At 31.7% G+C, this 22534-nt stretch overlaps 1 protein-coding gene across 1 annotated transcript; it reads right to left on the bottom strand.

The window, feature by feature from the left end:
* Positions 1-16699: 16699 nt before the first annotated feature.
* On the bottom strand, positions 16700-17522 carry LOC107900615 (uncharacterized). Its single transcript, XM_016826279.2, has 2 exons — positions 17110-17522; positions 16700-17015 (listed from the first exon to the last, which is right to left on the bottom strand). The coding sequence occupies exons 1-2, from the start codon at positions 17380-17382 to the stop codon at positions 16848-16850; spliced, it is 441 nt and encodes a 146-aa protein (XP_016681768.1). The 5' UTR covers positions 17383-17522; the 3' UTR covers positions 16700-16847.
* Positions 17523-22534: the final 5012 nt, after the last annotated feature.

Here is a 22534-nt window from a genome sequence, read left to right as displayed (position 1 = left end):
GGAATAAATTGATCAAAATAGAAATACACAACTCAAATACAATTAAATTTGAGGAGTTTTTGGACCAATAGTCAAAATATCTAAAGGTATATGTAATCGGCCCAATTTGCCCGGGCCCGATTGAAATAAAAAACCAAATAAATAAAAAAATAAAAAACAATAAACGCGCAGTCCATTTACAGTAAAAAGAAACCCAAACCTAATTTAGTCCAAATTACAATGCCTAATTACAATTAACCCCAGCCCAATAAACTAAACCCAAATACCTAGCCCAGTAACCCTAAATAGTTTCGACAGTAACCCTAGCAGCACCCTCAGCCGCCACTCCTCTGCCCGCCCTCCACGCGCACCACGCTTTCCACGTGCGCCTCCAGGCTGGTCGTACCTGCAACGTAACAAATGCAACAAAGCAACAACAAGCAGTATAACAGAAATACAAAAAATAATAGCAGAAAATAGGAAAAATGTAAAAAAATGGTTTCGAGAATTTCTTTTTTTCTCTGTTTCGGCTATAAAAGGAGCCGATCAAATCTGTAAAGGGGATTCGAAAAATCAATAAAAAAGAGAACAAATAGCAATGAATTTTGAAAGGTGATTTTCATTTTTTTCCTCTTTCGACGATTTTTTTCACTCTTGAATCATTTTTATTTATTAATTGTATATAAAAAAAGAGAAAGAAACAGTTAAGGCACAAGGTTTACTTGGTGTTGCCCACTCCGTCGCAATCGGAGATTGGGCGAGGATCAGAGGCCTTAGAACGGTTGCTGGCGGCGGCTTAGAAAGAATTTAGAAACCCTAGTAGAGAAAGCTAAGGTCGATTTGTTTTTTTCTTGTAAAAATGGTCAAAAATTATTTTTTTAATTTTTTTTATTTTATAATAAGTCTAAAACGATGTCGTTTAGGGCCTGTTTCAGTGGCCCTAAAACGGCGTCGTATAAGGCATGATTCGCGTGCCGACCCGATCCGATCCTAGGATCCGCGCGTTTTCTAATGGAGACGCTAATTGCACTTTTATCCCTTCCATATTTTATGGTTTTGGAATTAAGTTTTTCTTATCTTTAATTTGTACCCTATAATTCGTTTCGATTTCAATTAGGTCCATAATCGAACGATGTCGTTTTGGAAGGCAGGGATTAATTTCCCTTTGGTCCCTCTTTGTTATTCGTGAATTCAATGTGGTCCTTTTCTTTTTATTTATTTCAGATTTGCCCCTAAATTTCCGTTTTAGTTTCAATTTTGTCCTGTTTGTTATTTTTGCTATTAATTAATTTATTATTATTATTAATTATCACTCTTATTATTATTGATATTATTATTATATTTGGTTATATTTTCATTTACCTATTATATATATATTACTATATACTATTATTTATATAAAGTTTTTCATTCCATATGTATTACTTATTTAAATTAATATATATTATTTTTTGTATTTTGATTTTCTTTTTATATAATATTTATTTTAAAATTTATTTAGATACTATTATTTTATGTAGTATTTATTTTTAACTCTATTTTTTATTTATTTCAAACTTTCATATATGTATATATTATTTATTTTAAATTTATTTTAATGTATAATTTGTTGATTATAATTTCCCTTCTTTCATGTTATTTGGTTTTTTAGTTATTTTAAAAACTTGTTATATTTTATTTGTGTTAATTTGTTTTGTACTTCTTTCAAAATTGACTTTTAATTCCTTAGCTTTTAAATGTCAGTATTTGCATGGTATATAATAGTAAGATTATTGCCCTCATGTGTATTGTATTGCTTATTGGTATTGATTGATTATTTGTTCATTAGTGTACATTTTGGCTTACGAATTATCATTCCGCGTTATACATTATCGTTCCATCGCATTTTATTCGTTTAAAAGTTACGTTTAATATCATTTAAGTAGCGAAATCATTTTTATTCAAAAGTTTTCAAAAATAACGCAATACTCGGAATTTGGGGTCCTCGAGAAGATTGTGTCCTAACTTACTGGATTATAATTTTCCTCGTTGAATCTAAGTAACCGAGTATCCTTTTTCAATCAAAACGTATAAATTTCAAATCAAAGTTTATCTCGAGAATTTGAAACATTGTATCCTAACTCATTGGATATGATATTTCGTTATCTCGAGACGAGGTTTTTTTAATAAAAGCAAACTCATGTGTCGTCTTTGGAACTGCGAAGAATCATGCTCTAACTTACGGGGTTTCGATTTCCTCATTGAACCAAGATGGCCAAACATTTTTAGTTTTCAAATACACAAAGTTTCAATAAAGGGTTTTAAAGGTTAGCTTATGCTCGTGAATTCAAATGTTGCATCCTAACTTACGGGATACAAATAGTTATACAAATATTTAAAGATTTATCATTAATAAAAGGGGGATCATTGTTATTATTTTTGAATTTTCGACATTCGACTTTAAGACATTAAATAATCAATTCGGTACAAATTTTGGGCATTACGAGGGTGTTAATCCTTCCTCATACTTAACTGACTCCCTAACCCATTTTTTTCTAAAACTCGTAGACCAAAATCATTTTTAAGGTGATCCGATCACACCTCATTAAAAGATCGGTGGTGACTCCAATTTTTATTTTTTAAGTCGACACTATTTTTGTTTTCAAAAAGTGGTTTTGACAGCTTGGCGACTCCACTGGGAACTGGTTTTGAGAGTCGAGTCATAAATTGATTAATTTCTGTATTTTTGTCGAAAGTTGAAAATTCAATTTAAATTTATGATTCTTTCATTGCATTTTTATAGTCTGCATCATTGTGGTATGTTTGCTTTATTGGTTCAAGTTTTTAATCATTGCATATTGCACTGTATGACCGTTCAATTATACCCTCTTAAGTGGGAGTGAGAAACTATTTCTTCATGAGGTTTTTACCTCCATATAGGATAGTGGATCACTTTCGGGATACATCCGTACCTATGCCTTCGTGAGATTTTCATCTCCGTATAGTCATAGGGAAATGTATTCCCCTAATCTGAACTCGATCCATATGAGCCTATAATGGGTGATGATCGATGAATCTGCTGGTTTACGTACCTTTACTTTAGAACCAAACCACATATAGTGAACCCTAAGAGCCTACCCTAGGTAGAACCACGCCAAACCCCTAGTGGTAATCCAAATATGTACTCTTTTTGTTATTTATGTTTTTGTATTGACCTGTTTTCTTTTGTTTTGATTATAATTGCATTGCATTTTCATCATAGAAAAGAGGTGTTGATTCACACTCAATTACTAAATAGAGAGCTTGTCATGGAAAATGGATTTCTTGATCAAATGGAAAATAATACGGCTGTCCGAATATGTTCCGAGAAAATGTGACAAGAGAAAAATGATAGTCTAATGGAGGACTACATGACTTTACTTCGTTGCCCGAAGATTAAAGTTGATAAAGATCATTCGAGAGTTGTTAATGTCCCGACCTTTTTAAAGAAGCTAACGAGCATTATGAGGATGAGTGAGCAATGAGTTGTGACCTAGATCAAGCAAAAAAGAGCTAGTAGAGGCATCCATTGGAAAATTCGTCGGATTCATCTTAACATCCGGATGAAGAAAATGATCGATGTCTTCGCTTAGAGTATAAAGGCAAAGCCGTATATATATCAATTTTATGTAAAGAGATTTGTTTTCTAATAAAGTTGTTCTAATAGAATTGAACCAGAATCAACGTCTCTTTTTGCATTCATGCATTTGCATTACATTACATCATATGCTTTAAATTCCACCAAAAGAGCCTAATTGATTAAAATTATTTCAGTTAATCTGGAAACTAACAATAACCTACCAACCAAACACCGTTACGGTACCGGGGCAAAAACAAAAGACATAGACCAAAGATTGGAAAGACTTGAACAATTCCAAAGGGAGATGCAAGACCAACTGCAAGCACAGATGCAAAAGTAGTTAGCTAAAATTTAGCAAGATATGACAAAAAAGATGTTGGAATCTCAAAGAAATATGATGGCTCAGTTGACCCAATTATTAGCCAAAGAATTAGATAAGGGAAAGAGTCCCGTGGCCAATCCCGAGGAAGATAATGAGGAGCCATTGTATTGTCTGGGTTTTACTCCACCGAATGTACAGACCCAAGTTGAAATGTACCCAAGAAGACCATTCGTCATAATTAGGCCTCGACAATTTCAGGCTGGTGCTTCAATGCCAATGAACTTTCAAGCTGGATCAGGTTCAAACCCAAGAGATAACCTAAATAATCCTGTTATACCCGATTTTGATGAAGTGGCAGAAAAGGAAAAAATAAATGCGGAATTGCCAAAACAGTTAAAAGATATGTGTAAATGGTTGGAGGAAAAATTTTAAGCAATGGAAATCACTGATAGTCATCATGGAATCAACGCTAAAGAACTGAGCTTAGTTCCAGATTTAGTACTTCCTTACAAGCTCAAATGCCAGATTTTAAAAAATACAATGAGACCAGTTGCCTTAAGGCACACATTACCATGTTTTGTAGGCGGATGACTGGATACGTTAACAATAATCAGCTGTTAATACACTACTTCTAAGATAGCCTGATGGGGGCAACATCCAAATGGTACAGTCATACCAGAATTGGCTCATGGAGGGACCTAGCATAAGCATTTATGAAGCAGTGCAGTCATGTAACTGATATGATTCTTGATAGAATTACTTTGCAAAACATAGAGAAGAAATCGAATGAGAGTTTTAGGCAATATGCACAGAGAATGTCATAAATAGAAGATCGATGCTGGAGAAAATAACAAAAGGTCAACCTCGAAGAAAAAGAAAAATAAGGTGAACAACACGAGTACATATAATAATGGTTACTCTAAATCAATAAAGGTGGTTGCTGGTCAATAAGGTTCATCAAGACAAGAATTCGGCATAAGGTAAAACACTGAGAAACTCTAATTTACGCCAATCTCAATGTCGTATAGAGAGCTCTATCAGAGTTTATTTGATGCCCACGTTATTTCCCCTTATACTTAAAACCCTTACAACCTTTGTATCCCAAATGGTATGACACGAATGCACAATGCGACTACCATGTGGGAATTATTGGGTATTCTATAGAAAACTGCACTTCCTTTAAAAAGCTGGTCGAAAGGCTCATCAGTGTGGGCATTGTCAAATTCGATGATTCATCCAGTTTAGAAAATCCGCTACCCAATCATGCTGATAATAGGGTAAATATGATGAGTGAAAATATGAAGAGAAGAATCAAAACAGATATTGCAGAAATAAAAACTCCTTTGGAATGGGTCTGGAAGGAGATGGCAAGAAGGGGGTTAATTATTTCGGATTCAAGAAGAAGTTACAGAAAGACAAGGAATTATTGTGAGTTTTATCATGAGGAGGGGCACGAGATCCAAGAGTGTGTAGAATTCAGGGCATGATGGACAATAAAGAGATGGAGTTCTATGAAGAAATTAAAGAAGAGAGAAGCATATGCACAATGTTGGGAAATGTTCACATCAATGTCATATATGAAGACACAACTAAAAAGGGACCTTGTTAGATATCCGCCCTTATAAACCTGGGAGTGTTCTAAATAATTGTACTGCAGAAGAAATCCCTATAGTTTTTAGAGCCTACTCAGAGTAATATTCAGAACACACTTGTTGCTTTTATCCTAGAAGCAATAAAAACTCCTTTGTGAAATAAGCTCATGTCTGAACATCATTATTTTAATGAAATACATCTTTGTGATCATTTTTGAGCCAATATTCTTTCATTCTTTACGAATAATTATTTTAGATTCTTTTATTCTTTTGGATTTTCTTTCAAATTATTCTTTCATTCATAACCATACCATACAAATAATTATTCTTAAATTCATACATTCTTTGTATATTCTTTTTAACGTACTATAGGTCTCTGGATATCAATGAAATGAGTGACGCTACTACAGACTCAGAATTTCCTTTTGAACAAGACATGTGTTTAGAGGGATCTCATGACTTTGAAGATGACGTAGATTGTAGCCTATCTCCGGACTTGTTGAGGATGGTAGAATAGGAATAGAAACAAATTTTACCTCATGAGGAGACAATGGAGATTGTGACCTTGGAGGAGGGAAAAGTAGTAAAAAATTAGAACATGCATAATCGAAGAAATGAAGCAAGACCTTGTTGAGTTACTTCAAGAGTTCAAAGATGTCTTCGCATGGTCATACCAGGATATGCCTGGGTTAAGCACTGACATTGTAATCTGACAATGCATTAAATTTGAACAACAGCACGATATTAGAAATTTGCAGTATGTTCAGTGAAAAAACTCTATCGGGGCAACGCCTTTCTCTTTGGCTTATTACAGTTTTGCCCATTAAAGTCGAGTTTCCATTTCTTAGAGTTTTTGTTGGATTTTATCCTGATTGAAGAGGAAGATCCAAAGTTTTTCATCATATTAAAATGTACCAAAAACAATTTTTCCCTAGAAAACTCTATGAGAGAAACCTGATACCAAAGAAGATCATTCGCATACAAAATGAAAGTGGATAGGAAAGACTTGTATGGATGACTTTATCTGGAAAAGCATTGATTCTAATCGAAAGAGATAACAACGACTTGTTCAATCCTAGGAGTTTCATAAAAAAATAAAAAAATATATTTTAAAAAGAAAATGAAAATGAAAATGATGGAAAAAGAAAAGAAAAGGAAAAGAAAAAGGAGAGGCCAAAGCGAAAACCCGCAAATGGCGCTTTAAGACTATAGGGGATTTAAGTTGAAAACCCGAAAAAGGGCGGCTTAAATTTTGAGCAAAGTGGGGCATGGATGTCATCGAGCCAATATCATCGAAGACTTCTAATGGGCATCGCTTCATTTTTTAGATTATTAATTACTTCACCAAACGGGTAGAGGCTACTTCATACGCCAATGTCACTAAGTAGGCAGTTAGCAAATTCTCGAAAAAAGAGATCATATGCCAGTATGGAATACCAGAGAGGGTTATATCTGACAATACGTTGAATTTGAACAATAACACAATAGCAGAAGTCTGTAGTCAATTCAATACAAACACCATAATTCTTCACCGTATCGCCTAAAAATGAATGGCGTAGTAGAGGCAACCAATAAAAATATCAAGAAGATTGTGGGGAAAATGACTGAGACTTACAAGGACTGGCATGAGAAATTATCATTTGCCCTCCTTGCTTATCGAACATCTATCAGGACATCCACCAGGGCAATGCCTTTCTCTTTGGTTTATGTGATGGAAGCAGTTTTACCCATTGAGGTTGAAATTCCTTCTCTACGGGTATTGGCTGAGCTAAAGTTGGATGAAGCTGAATGGATCCAATCTCGATATGATCAGTTGAACCTAATAGAAGGAAAAAGGCTAAAGGTTATTCACCACGGTCAAATGTACCAAAGGCGAATGATGCGAGCCTACAACAAAAAAGTTTGTCCTAGAGAATTCCATGAAGGGGACCTAGTGTTGAAAAAGATCCTTCATCTACCAAAGAATTTTAGAGGGAAATGGATGTCAAATTGGAAATGACCTTATGTTGTAAAAAAGACCTTTTCTGGAGGAGTATTAATTTTGAGCGAAATGGATGGTAAAAACTTGCCTAATCCTGTAAACCCAGATTCAGTCAAGGAGTACTTTACCTGAAGAATGAGAAGGGACCAAGGTGAAAACCCGCAAAGGGTGCTTTAAGTCCTAAAAAGAAACCAAGGTGAAAACTCACAAAGAGCGCTTTGAGTCCTAAAAAAAAAGAGGCCAAGGTGAAAACCCGCAAAGGGCGCCTTGAGAAGAAAGGGGATTTGAGTTGAAAACCCGAAAAGGGCAGCTCAAATATTGATCAAAAGAGGCATACAGTGATCTTGCTATACTAGAATAAACAGGAAAGGGTAGGTGACATCTTGGGACATAGACAAAGTACTCTAGATCTCCTAAACACATGTCAAACTCAGAATAGTCTTCAAAAAGTTTGTACAGAGAAGTTCAAGCTGCGATAACTAGGGCACCTAGTCTTCATATTATTTATATTGAATTTTTTGTTCTTGGAATACTTCATTCTTTTTCAAGATACGTGTTCCTAATCAATTTCTCTTTTATTTTTACTATCATTGATAATTTATTCGTTTCGAGTCATGCTCCCAAATCAATTCTATTTTTATCCATTGTTATGATCTTTTGTAAGCATGTTGCATTGGAATAATGATTAATAGAGTAATAATACTTTCACAAAGGAAGTTTTGCATATTACTCTAGAAGTTTCTAAATAATACAGGAACTTGAAATAGGATTATTGTTTAGAATTCACCAAGTTTAAATGTTGAAATATCTAAGAAGGAAAAGTCTAAATTAAGAATATCTCTTTGGATTTTGTTGTCAAAAGTATTGATTGAACAAAACGATAAGATATCGTGTTGGTGATAAAGCTTCAATGAACAAGCAAACAATGACTACTGAGTAATAAAAAGAGGTATTTCTTAGAGAAAAAATTCTACAATTGTGCATAAACATTTGGTATGACACCCTGGGAATGGTGTAGGATACCAAAGAGATTCAGATCCTGTATCCTTGAATTGCATTAGGAGAGGATTGAGAAAGAGCCAGATCTTATACTCCAAAATTATAGTGGGAGTAAAATGGTTCAAATTTTATGTCCGAAAAGGACAGTGGATTGAACCTTGAATATTACAGTGGGGGCAATCTGATTAAGTAAAACATGAGTGTTTATGTGGAAATACTCGCTGAATAAGATGGCGTTCTGACATGTCGGTGATAGAGCCTTAATGAACAACAAGCAATAATACATCAAACATTAAGGGATCATTTTCATGACATTTTGCATTCATGCATACACATCTAGTTAGGAGATTTTGATTCATTTCGATCATAACATCCTAATCACTAGGCATAAATAGGCCCATGAAATAGATTCTATAGGTCATGTTCCCTAGAGAATAGATCGATGAAACCACAAATTCTATACCACTAAAGTTGCAATGGAATAAATTGAAGAAGATGGCGAATCTTATCTCCCTGAAGTTGTAGTGGAGCAGATTAAAGCCAATAATTCTATCTCCCTGAAGTTTTAGTGGAGCGGATTGAAGTGAAGTCTTATCTCCCTAAAGTTGCAATGGAGTAGACTGAAGATAGCGAATCTTATTTCCCTGAAGTTACAATGAAATAGATTAAAGCTATAAATCACAAATCTTATCTCTCTGAAGTTGCATTAGAACAGTTTCATGACAAATCTTATCTCCCTAAAGTTGTAATGGAGCAGATTAGAGCCAATAATCCTATATCCCTGAAGTTGCAGTAGAGTGGATTGAAGTGAAGTCTTATCTCCCTGAAGTTGCAGTGGAGCAGACTGAAGATACCGAATCTTATTTCTTTGAAATTGCAGTGGAACAGATTAAAGCTATAAATCACAAATATTATCTCTCTGAAGTTGTAGTAGAGTAGATCATGGAGAATCTTATCTCCCTGAAGTTACAGTGGAGCAGATTAAAGCCAATAATCCTATCTCCCTAAAGTTGCAGTGGATCAGATTAAAGTGAAGTCTTATCTCCCTGAAATTGCAGTGGAGTAGATTGAAGATAGCGAATCTTATTTCCCTGAAATTGCAGTGAAATAGATTAATGCTATAAATCACAGATCTTATCTCTCTGAAGTTGCAATAGAGCAGATCATGGCGAATCCTATCTCCCTGAAGTTGCAGTGGAGTGGATTGAAGTGAAGTGAAGTTTTATCTCCCTGAAGTTGTAGTGGATTAGACTAAAGATAGCGAATCTTATTTCCTTAAAATTGCAGTGGAACAAATTAAAGCTATAAATCACAAATCTTATCTCTATGAAATTGCAATAGAGCAGATCATGGCGAATCTTATCTCCCTGAATTTGCACCTGAACAAATTAAAGCCAATAATCCTATCTCCCTGAAGTTGCAATGGAGCGGATTGAAGTGAAGTCTTATCTCCCTGAAGTTGCAGTGGAGCAGACTGAAGATAGCGAATCTTATTTCCCTGAAGTTTTAGTGGAATAAATTAAAGTTACAAATCACAGATCTTATGTCTATGAAGTTGCAGTAGAGCAAATCATGACAAATCTTATCTCCCTGAAGTTGCAATGGAGCATATTACATCCTACAATTCTATCTCCCTGAAGTTGCAGTGGAGCGGATTAAAGACAACAGTCTCCCCTTGAAGTTGCAATGGAGTAGACTGAAGACAGCAGATCTCACTTCCTTGAAATTGCAGTGGAGCAGATTGAAGATGGGTTACAGATCTTATCTCTCTGAAGTTGCAGTAGAGCAGATCATAGTGAATCTTATCTCCCTGAAGTTGCAGCGGGACAAATTGAAATCAAGTCTCATCTCCCTGAAGTTACAGTGAAGTAGATTGAAATTACTATTCTTATACACTTGAAGATGCAGTGGGTTAGAATGAGGCTATTTGAAGAAAAGGAGCACAAAAGAAGTTGAGGCTCGGTAGGACTGGGCAAAATTGGCCCTTTTTAGTCTTTGCTTCATTCCCGTTACACGATAAAGAGCAAAAAGGGGCAGTTGTAATCGGCCCAATTTTCTTGAGTCTGATTGAAATAAAAAATAAAATAAATAAAAAAATAATAAAAACAATAAACGTCCAGTCCATTTACAATAAAAATAAACTCAAACCTAATTCAGTCCAAATTACAAGGCCCAATTACAATTAACTCGAGCCCAATAAACTAAACCCAAATACATAGCCCAGTGTCGACAGTAACCCTAGCAGCACTTTCAGCTGCCGCTCTTCCGCCCTCCCTCCACGCGCGCCACTCTTTCCACGTGCACCTTCAGGCTGGCCGTACTTGCAACGTAACAAACACAACAAAGCAGTAACAAGTAGAATAACAGAAATACAACAAATAATAACAGAAAATAGGAAAAATGTAAAAAAAATAGTTTCGAGAATTTCTTTTTTTTTCTCTATTTCGGCTATAAAAGGAGCCGATCAAATCTGTAAAGGGGATTAAAAAATCAATAAAAAGAGAACAAATAGCAATGAATTTTGAAAGGAGATTTTCATTTTTTTCCTCTCTCGATGATTTTTTTCGCTCTTGAATCATTTTCATTTATTCATTGTATATAAAAAAAGAGAAAGAAACAATTAAGGGACGAGGTTTACTGGTGTTGCCCACTCCGCTGCAATTGGAGATCGGGCGAGGATCGAAAGCCTTAGAATGGTTGCTGGCGGCGGCTTAGAAAAAATTTAGAAACCCTAGCAGAGAAAGCTAGGGTTGATTTGTTTTTTCCTTGTAAAAATGGCCGAAAATGATTTTTTTAAAAAAAATTTGATTTTATAATAAGTCTAAAACGGCGTCGTTTAGGGCCTGTTTCAGTGGCCCCAAAACAGCGCCGCATAAGGCATGATCCGCGCGCCGACCCGATCTGGTCCTAGGATCCGCGCGTTTTCTAATGGAGGGGCTAATTGCGCTTTTAGCCCTTCCTTTTTTTATGGTTTTGCAATCAAGTTTTTCCTATCTTTAATTTGTATCCTATAATTCGTTTTGATTTCAAATAGGTCCATAATCGAACGATGTCGTTTTGGAGGGCAGGGATTAATTTCCCTGTGGTCCCTCTTTGTTATTCGCGAATTCAATGTGGTCCTTTTCTTTTTATTTATTTCAGATTTGCCCCTAAATTTTTGTTTTAGTTTCAATTTTGTCTTGTTTGTTATTTTTTCTATTAATTAATTTATTATTATTATTTATTACTCTTATTATTATTGATATTATTATATTTGGTTATATTTTCATTTACCTATTATATATATATTACTATATACTATTATTTATATGAAGTTTTTCATTCCATATGTATTACTTATTTAAATTAATATATATTATTTTTTGTATTTTGATTTTCTTTTTATATAATATTTATTTTAAAATTTATTTAGATACAATTATTTTATGTAGTATTTATTTTTAACTCTATTTTTTATTTATTTCAAACTTTCATATATGTATATATTATTTATTTTAAATTTATTTTAATGTATAATTTGTTGATTATAATTTCCCTTCTTTCATGTTATTTGTTTTTTTAGTTATTTTAAAAACTTGTTATATATTATTTGTGTTAATTTGTTTTGTACTTCTTTCAAAATTGACTTTTAATTCTTTAGCTTTTAAATGTTAGTATTTGTATGGTATATAATGTAAGATTACTGCCCTCATGTGTATTGTATTGCTTATTGGTATTGATTGATTATTTGTTCATTAGTGTATATTTTGGCTTACGAATTATCATTCCGCGTTATACATTATCATTCCATCGCATTTTATTCATTTAAAAGTTACATTTAATATCATTTAAGTAGCGAAATCATTTTTATTCAAAAGTTTTCAAAAATAACGTAATACTCGGAATTTGGGGTCCTCGAGAAGATTGTGTCCTAACTTACTGGATTCTAATTTTCCTCGTTGAATCTAAGTAACCGAGTATCCTTTTTCAATCAAAACGTATAAATTTCAAATCAAAGTTTATCTCGGGAATTCGAAACATTATATCCTAACTCATTGGATATGATATTTCGTTATCTCGAGACGAGGTTTTTTTAGTAAAAGAAAACTCATGTGTCGTGTTTGGAACTTCGAAGAATCGTGCTCTAACTTACGGGGTTTCGATTTCCTCATTTAACCAAGATGGCCAAACATTTTTAGTTTTCAAATACACAAAGTTTCAATAAAGGGTTTTAAAGGTTAGCTTATGCTCGGGAATTCAAATGTTGCATCCTAACTTAAAGGATACAAATATTTATACAAATATCGTTTTTAATTTTTTTGAAATTTCGACATTCGACTTTAAGACATTATATAATTAATTCGGTACCAATTTTGGGCGTTACGAGGGTGCTAATCTTTCCTCGTACGTAACTGACTCCCGAACCCGTTTTTTTCTGAAACTAGTAAACCGAAATCATTTTTAAGGTGATCTGATCACACCTCAATAAAAGACCAGTGGCGACTCCAATTTTCATGTTTTAAGTCCACACTATTTTTGTTTTCAAAAAGTGGTTTCGACAGTATAAAGCCAGTGAGGGTGCAAATAAAGGAGTTTTGCAAAAGCGGAATAATAATATGAAGTTTTTCGCTAAGTCTTGGCATAAATTATGAAAAGATATAATATTCCTTTGTAATGGATACAAAAAACCTTTTGATATATTATTTTGAAAATTCATAAAAGATTTAACTTATGTTTAATGGTTGTTGTTACAACATTTTATGAACCACTATAAAGTAAAGTTTACATTAAAATCCTTGAAGGATTTAGGATGGTAGAAGCATATTGAAATTCTCGGGAAATTGGTCATTTATATGAATTGAAATAATTTGAACATATGTAGTAAACAGTAGTTGAAGGAGGATTATAAAATGATCCAAAATACCTATTTGTATTTTTATAGAAGACTCATTATTAAAGTTTGATATGATTATTATTGAAACTCCTGAAGAAATCAAAATATATTTCCCCCAAATTTTCCCTCACTCATGACTTTCAAAAGAATGGTGATATAAATGCTTAGCAAATACACTCAAATAGTCATTTAAAAAACTGGCATTCAAGATTGAATAAGTGGAATATGACAATGTATGTGGTATTTTCATGAGGGGAGTAAATACACGCTATACTCTTTTTCCCTTAACCGAGGTTTTTTCCCATTGAGTTTTCCTAGTAAGGTTTTTAATGAGGCAACATATTATTCATATTATAGATATGTGTACTCTTTCCCCTTCACTAAATTTTTTTCCCAAGGGTTTTTATCTTAGTGAGGTTTTAACTAGGCACAATATCTACCAATGGACATCCAAGGGGGAGTGTTATGAATATCTTATTAAAAGGATGTCCATCAAGATCAAGATAAGTTTTGATGTGCTTTAAATTATTATAGTCATTAGAAGTAGATCTCTACTTCATTTATACTTCTTATGCCTATAAATAGAGACTTTGAAGAAGCTTTGTAAAATATTCCAATTGATCAATAAAATACGCTCTCTCTTTACTTTCTCATTCTCTTTGTTTTTTACTTTCTGTCATTTTATTTTATAAAAATATTTATATATTTCATACAATGGCTAGAACTACATAGCCCCTCTCTAACCATTAAATAGGAGGGTAATACATTTTAGCGAACTCGAACCCACGTCCTCTTGCACTAGTAACAATGTCGATGTCAATTGAGCTAAGACTCAATCGACTACAAAATTATAGTTTTAAGTATTTGGTTTGACAAAAAAAATTAAGTACCAACTTATTATTGAGTTAAGCCTTTTAAATATGGTAACTTATTGTTTATATAATTTTATATAGGCTTAATAATAAATTTGGTCACTTACGTTTATATGTTTTGTCAAAATGGCCCTAATTGTATTTTTGAGTTTTTTTTTGCTATCAACCTTTATTCTTCTTTTTTTTTAAATAGATTTGATGAAAATACGGTTAAAAAAGTTAACGGGATGATGTGAAATTTCATAGGGAAATGTTTTTAATGAGATGTAATTTATTACTTAGATAACCCAATAAAATAATTAGATGTGAAAAATAATAAAATAAATAATTCATGAAGTTTAAAAAATAACTCTTAATTTAAAGAAAATAAATGTAATTTTCTGTAAACAAACGTAAGCATTCATTTTGAAAACTTTTTTTAGATAATTACATTTATTTTCTTTAAATTAAGAGTTATTTTTTAATTTCATGTATGCTTTATTTATTTTATTATTTTTCAAGTGTAATTATCTTATTGGGTTACCTAAGTAATAAATTACATCTCATTAAAAATATTCCACATCATCCCTATTAATTTTTTTTAACGGTACTTTCATCAAATCTATTAGAAAAAACATTTCAAAAAAAAAACAAAGTTAATGACAAAAAAAAAGACTAAAAAATACAATAAGAGCCATTTTAACAAAATAGGTAAACATTAGTGGCTAAATTTGTCATTAAGCCTTTTATATATTATGTAGTTTATATTACACAAAAATCATATATATGATCATATAAAAGGGAAAATAAGGCCTATAGGCCAAATTTGAAATTTATTTAGGCCGGTTTTAAAATTATTTAGGGAAATAGGCCGATTTTGAGGGAAAGCTCGTTCAGCTAGGCGAGCTTTTTGGAAAGCGCGTCTTGCTGGGCAAGCTTTCCATACACGTGTTAGGAAAGCTCTTCTAACTGGACGAGCTTTCCCTTTAAGTTGCAATTTTTGACTCCTTTAATACAATTAATTTCTTTGGTTGGATGGTTAAATGTTGGTAGTTTTATTTTTGAGTCCCAAGTTCAAGTCCTCTCCCACTCACATTTATATTTTTTTATTTCATGTTGTTTTAAGCTTTTTTTTAATGAATGTTTTTAACATTTAGCTTCCTTATTTAAATGGTTAAATAATAATAATTTCATCATTGAGACCCAATTTTAATTACCCTTTTCTAAACATTTTTGTAATTTTTATTTCATATTGTTTGAAGTTTTTTTTTATTTTTAATTAATAAATATTTTTTTTCAATTTTTTATTTTAATTCACATTTTTAATTAATAACTCTTTTATTCATAAAATAAAATAAAATAATTATTACAAATATGATTATTTTTAGTAAATTAGTAAATATTTTTGTATGTGTATTTAAAATATTTCACATATAAACATAATGATATTTCAAATAATTAATCGAAATATTTCACATATAAAAATATTTGAAATATCATACTCTTAATGTAGATGAAAAAATAATGATATTTGAAATATTTTACATATAAAAATAATAACTATTTTTGAAATAATTATTTCATTTTATAATTTTAGAAATCACCATACCCATAATATATGTGAAGAAAATAAATATTTGAAATATAAATATTATATATAAAGAAAAATATATCAAAAAAGTAGTTGATGTTTATATTATATATAAAGGAGTTATTAATTTCAAATATTTTTAACATAATGATATATGTAAAGTTTATATTTTTATTACATAATTACATATTTATTATTTGATTTTATGAATAATAGAGTTATTAATTAAAACAAAGAATTAAAATAAAAAATAAATTTATTAATTAAAAATAAAAAAAACATGAAACAATATGAAATAAAAATTACAAATGTGTTTAGAGAAGGGGAATTGAAATTGAGTTTGAAGGATGAAATAATTATTATTTAATCATTTAATTAAGGAAGCTAATATGTTAAAAACATTCATTAAAAAAGAAGAAGCTTAAAACAACATGAAATAAAAAATATAAACATGAGTGGGAGAGGAATCAAATTTAGAACTCAATGACAAAACCACTGGTATTTAACCATCCGATCAAAGAAATTAATTATATTAAAAAATGTCAAAAATTACAACTTAAAGGGAAAGTGCGTCCAACTAGGCGAGCTTTCCTGACACGTGTACGAAAAGCTCACCCAACTGGACGCACTTTCCCTCAAAATCGACCTATTTCCCTAAATAATTTTAAAATCGGCTTATACATCTTATTTAACCCATATATAATATTATAATTTAGACATTAAAAACATGTGAATTTCTTATGTTTAAAATTTTAATAAAAGAAAAAGATATAAAATTAAAAATAAAATAATATAGAACAATCGCATTAATCATTTATAAGTATGAATAAATTTAAATAAAACAAAATAAAAATCATAGAACTTCTTTTACCCACAAAATCTCTATTAATATATATTTGATGAGCAAAGTTAATTTAATTCAACAATACCAGTTCAAATTCAATTGGTACTAAAACAACATACAATTATTTGATCGACTATGATATGACCCAAAAACTTTTGAATGAAAATTCACAGTTAAGCTAAAAAAGTTTTATAAGAATTACATAATCTAAGTCCATCTAAAAGGGAAATTCAGATTCATCCCATTGAAGGACTGCAGAATCTATGTTTTGTTCTCTTTTCAGTTTATCTTTCACAAACCAATCACATACCCTTCCAGCATTCATCTCTTCAATTGAACATCCTTCCTGTTCTGATATCACTCTAAGTAGATTCAATGATGATATCTGCAACCATACCCCCAATTTTCTTAATTTTAGTCTTAAATAGCATTCAGATAGTAGATTTCACATTTCCATGGAATATTAAGGAGAGGTTTACCGTTAATCGACATAGGAACTTTTCATGAGAGCTTAAACCAGATATTTCAACCAAACCAGCCTCTTCTAGAGATAGGAAACTTCTACTTTCTGTCTTCTTCTCTCCTTCACCACCTTGGCTATTGCTGCATCCTCTTGTTACAAGCTTTCTTGCAATGGACAACTTGTTGGCTGGTGAAAAACTGGTTTGGGTTTTAGCTAATTGTTGAAGATTTCTAGGATTGGATAGTAATGGTGTTTGATAAAGAGTTGTACAAGGTAAGTGTAAAATCATACTTTCTGTTTCGAACAAAAGAAGATCACTAGAAGAGAATGAGGTTGAATTTGGATTGTTATGGAGTTTATGTGGTGGAGATGGAGATGAGGAGCATACGGGCAAATTAAATCGGCTTGTTGGTGTAGACTTTACAAACATGGGTTATGGGATATTAAAAACGGGCTAAAAGTGAGTTGGGCTTCAACTTGTCAAATGACCACAGATCATTAGCTTTTTGTAAGATAATGGATAAGCATGCCATGTACATGTTGTGTAAGATAAAGACCTTTAAGGATTTTCTTTTCCTGCCACTCAAAAGATCATATAAAAGAGGTTCAAAATTTAATGGATAATTAAGCTTTTATCAATGGCTGTTGAATATATTATTTTAGTGATTAACAAATCCAAGTAATTTTGGTGTACTTACAATTAATTAATTAAAAGATTGACGCCTTTTCTGTGTTCTATTTATTCAACAGGAAAGAGAAATGTCAACAATACCATTTCTAGTTTTTTTTTCATTATGGAAGAAAATTCATTATAACTTTGATTTTAAATAGCAATTTTGGCTTTACTTATAAACGGTTTTGTTTAAATTAGAAGGATTGATTAACATAATTATATTTGTGGTTGAAAATTAATTAAGGATATAATAACAGAAATAATTAGTGAGAATAGCGCGGAAATTGAATTATTGGCTTCGTCTGGTCATCTTAAATCTTAAGCAATTAGGCCAGATAGGAAAAGAGAGAGTAAGTTACCATTGACCAAGTTAAATTAGGCTTGAATGAGACTTAGTTTAAAATGAAGTCTTATTTATTATTATTTTTTTTAAATTTTAGCTCATAAAATTTTTTAACTCAAAATTTTAAATAATCTCTGATATGATTGACAAAAATTAAATATGATAAATTAACAAATATTTACGGAAACTATTAATAACAATAATGATTAGAGTAAAATTTTTAAATTGAAAAAAATAAAAAGATTAAATTTTAAACTTTTAAGATATAGAAATTAAATATCAAATTATACAAAATAGAAAATTTTATTCAAATGGAGACAAATAAGAAAGAGAATTCTTATCTAAATTTGGATACAAAACAAACAATCAAACTCGGAGCAAATTAAATTGGGTTGTTGGCGTTAAATTAAATTAGTTTTGTTTAGCATTACTTTTCAAAAATACTTTTGGTTCAAAAACACTTTTCAAGCAAGAAGTAATTTTTTTTAACCTTTGTTATTGATAAAAGTGTTTTTAGACCAAATGATAGTTTTAACCTTTAGAATATGTTTTATATAATATTTATATTTTGTATGTAATTTTTTTCCTATTAAAATTTATTTTATATATATAATATTATATTTCTAAATTTTTATTGGTTATATTTTATTATTTAAAATATAATTTATATATTCAAATTAAATTTTATGAATAATTAATATTAATTTTTTTAAAAATATTTAAAATTTATATTTTATATATTAAAATATTAACAACTAGTTGTAATAAATTATTTTTTATATTCTTACTAAGATATCATAATATTAATTAATTTGAACATTATTTAAATATAAATTTATTACTTTATAACACCATGTTTAAAATAGACATTTTATTTTTCAAAAGTATTTTTTAACAGCAATACTAAACACTTAAATTTTAAACTAAATTTTTTAAAAGTATTTTTCAAAATTATTTTTTCACAGTATTTTTTAAAAGCTATTCTCAAAAGTAATATTAAACTAAAATTAGGTTGAGCTAGAATGAACATAATCCATTAGCTTTTTATAAGATAATGGATTGCTTCATTTCCCACAACAAAATGAATTCCTTCATTTCCCTCGTTTAGAATTTAAATTAAAGGTGAGTTTGGATGGATGGTACATTTACTTATGGTTAGTGTAAAAATAATGGTGGCGGTGAAATTAGATACTGTAGCGATATTGTAGTGTGAGACAAGAAGTAAACTAAACACACCGCACCACACCCAATCGCCCATCCAAACCCACCCTAAGTAAAAAGTTCTAACTGGATTAATTTTTTGTTAAGTCATGTCAACATTTTTGCAAGAGAAAGGATAAGCATGCTACGTCAGGCATGAGGTGTAATACTAATCTTCAGAAACATTTTTAATTAGGTCAAATGTCAGGTTCATTAGTGCTAATTTAACCCCTAAAAATCGAAATTAGAGATAGAAATCATGATCTGATTACATTACTTGTCAGGGGAGCAAGATTGACAGTAGGGCTCTGAAAATCCTCAAACATTGCATATATTTATATTTCCTTATAAACAAGCTATGTACATGTAACAATTTTTACAACTTGAGGGTAAAGATTCTGGTTAGTTAAGACCCCAGCAACTCAAGTACATGACAGTCCTGAGAGACTCTTCGGCCTGTTTCAACCTATCGATGTTGGCAGCCTTGAAACCCTCGGAGTTAACTGCATTAAGAAGACGCCTTGCTTGCTTAGAGGAACACCAAGAAGAAGAATCCTTGAGAGATTCACACTTGGATGACTGCTCTTTCATCCCCTATATCAGTCGCAACCTTATAAATATCCCAAACTACAAAGGAAAAGATTGTTTTCAAAGTATTTCAAGTTTAGATTGAGAGTGTATATTTATATATAGATATTAGATAGGACGAAGAGGGAAAACGCGTCTAAAGCTTTCTTTAATGATTTAGGAGACTGACAAAGAGATGGAGATTGGAGATAAGTGGATAAGGACAACTGGATGTCTACATTTGATTTTGGAAGTTTCCTCATCTGAGATTTGTTTGCTTTCTCAAAATCATTCTAATCCCCAAAGAAAAGCCAATGTTATAACAGTTGGATCCAACAGGTTAAAATATATAATATATATTCAACTCATTTCCATATTAATTAAATAAATTTTATAGAAATTTATTACCCATTCAACCATTAATTTTTTTAGTCTTGCTGATAGAAGATTAAAGTGATGAAAGTTACGAACGGCTTATCCAATGAGAAATTGGATAAGAAGAATATAAAGTGGTGGAGAGAGAAAAGAGAGAGAAAGAGATGATCTTGGGGAATTGAAAATCTTATAAAGAGCATCGTGGGTCTTTTCCAAGTGTCACTCACTACGTCGTTGGCTTTGTACTTCTTAGGGCTCAATTAACCTAAATGTCCTTTTTTTTTTCAAAATATATATTGGATTTATAAAAGCAAACACAAGACAAGGTTTTAGATTATCCAAATTATTAACACATTCACACCAACAAACGGGCCAACGGATTCCCAAATTTTGAAACAATAAATACAGCTAATCCTCACAAAGCATAAAAAAAATAAAGATTTTAGGGTTCTCCAACACCATTTCGATTGAAGAAAATAGGACATAGAGTACGTTGGTATTGATTGCAGCATAGATTTAATAAAAACTTCTTTCCCTCTCTACAAAAGAAATCTTGTACTCCAACTATCGATTTTTTGCTTCATTTGATCCTTAAGTATTTGAAAAGCTCATTGTTTTTCCCTACCCACCATACTTGGCAGCCCCAAGTAGTTCTCAAGATTATTAGAACTTCGAACCCCCAATATGCTCTCCATCAAAAGTCTATCTCGCTCACTCGCATTTGCACTGTTTGCACTGTAAAAACTGATGGACTTGTCAAAATTAATGCATTGCCTTGTACAACTTTCATACTCCTTGAGAATATCTTTAAGCACACTTGCACCCTTAACACTTGCCTAGCCAAATAGAAGGTAGTTAATAGCAAACATCAAATGAGTAATTTGTAGGCTGCTACAGCTAACCTTATCCCCTTTTAGTAAGCCATCCTCCTTTGCTAAACGCATAAGGGCTGACAAGCCTTCATTACAAAACAGAAATAAGTAAGGGCTCAATGGGTCCCCTTGATGCAGTCCTCTCGATGGATAGAAAATCTCTCCCTCTTCCCCATTCATAACAACCTTGTAAGATGTGGTAGATATGCATCACATGATCAGATTAATTATCCTAACCTCAAAACCAGCTTCATCATAATAGTGCAAAAAAACCCGACTCTACACGGTCATACGTCTTACTCATATTCAATTTGAGAGCCAAATAACCATTATGTCCCATTCTCCTTTTTTTAGAAGTATGCAGAACTTCATAGGCAAATATGACATTGTCTGTAATCAAACAACTCGGTACAAATGCACTTTGTACTTCATCTATGAAAAGATGCAAAATTTTTTGAAGCCGATTTGCAATGGTCTTAGAAATAATTTTATACATAACAGCACAAAGGCTAATAGGCCGAAAATACTTCAAATCAATAGGGTGAGGTATTTTTGGAATCAAAACAATATTTGTAACATTAATTAGTTCCATTGACATACCTTGATTAAGAACACCCAATGAACAATATACACTAACTTCTCGTCCAACGATATGCCAGAATTTTTGAAAAAATAAGGCTGAAAAACCATGGCAGGTCCCAAACTTTTCAATGTCAAATGTAATTCCTCCTCTTTATAATCCTCTACCAACATCCTGTTCAAGTTTGCCAAAATACAATTCCCAGCACCACTCAAACACTACACAAAAACAGGCTTTTAGCGGTGTTTTTTTAGGCCTTTAGCGGCGCTAAAAAAGCGCCGCTAAAAGTATTTGCTGCGCTTTCAAAAGCGCCGTAAAAAACGCCGCTGTTGTCAACGCCGCTAACGTTTACGACGTTTATAGAAATAAACGCCGCTAAAGAACATGTTTTTTAGCGGCGCATTTCTCACAAATGCCGCTAAAGGTCATGTTTTTTAGTGGCGCTTCTCTCACAAACGCTGCTAAAGGTCATGTTCTTTAGCGGCGCCTCTTTCACAAACGCCGCTAAATGTCATGTTCTTTAAAGGCGCTTTTCTCACAAACGCCGCTAAAGTTCATATTCTTTAGCGGCGCTTCCCTCACAAACGCCGCTATTGTCTGATGACCTTTAGCGGCGCTTTTCCTAAAAACACCTTTAATTTTGAGATTTTTGCAAAATTAAATTTTTCATGTTTTCAGTCATCCTGCAGCAACAAATCAAAAGCAACCCAATCTAAACCAGCCAAAAGTAATAAATCTATATAATATTTTAAATTAAACGAATAGAATAATATTAATATCAATAAATAAAATATAATTCATATTATTTTTACAAAAATGTTAAAAGTTAAA

The sequence above is a fragment of the Gossypium hirsutum genome, chromosome D06, assembly GCF_007990345.1.
Source record: "Gossypium hirsutum isolate 1008001.06 chromosome D06, Gossypium_hirsutum_v2.1, whole genome shotgun sequence".
NCBI lineage: Eukaryota > Viridiplantae > Streptophyta > Magnoliopsida > Malvales > Malvaceae > Gossypium > Gossypium hirsutum.
Note: the sequence above shows the minus strand (reverse complement) of the source record. Positions and strands in the feature narration are given on the sequence as shown.

What these genes read in the sequence shown, in the direction of transcription:
- LOC107900615 (XM_016826279.2), bottom strand. Translation starts at nt 17,382, where the DNA reads ATGATTTTACACTTACCTTGTACAACTCTTTATCAAACACCATTACTA. An exon ending in AGTTCCTATGTCGATTAACG is followed by an intron (nt 17,016 to 17,109) that starts GTAAACCTCTCC and finishes GTATGGTTGCAG; the next exon opens with ATATCATCATTGAATCTACT.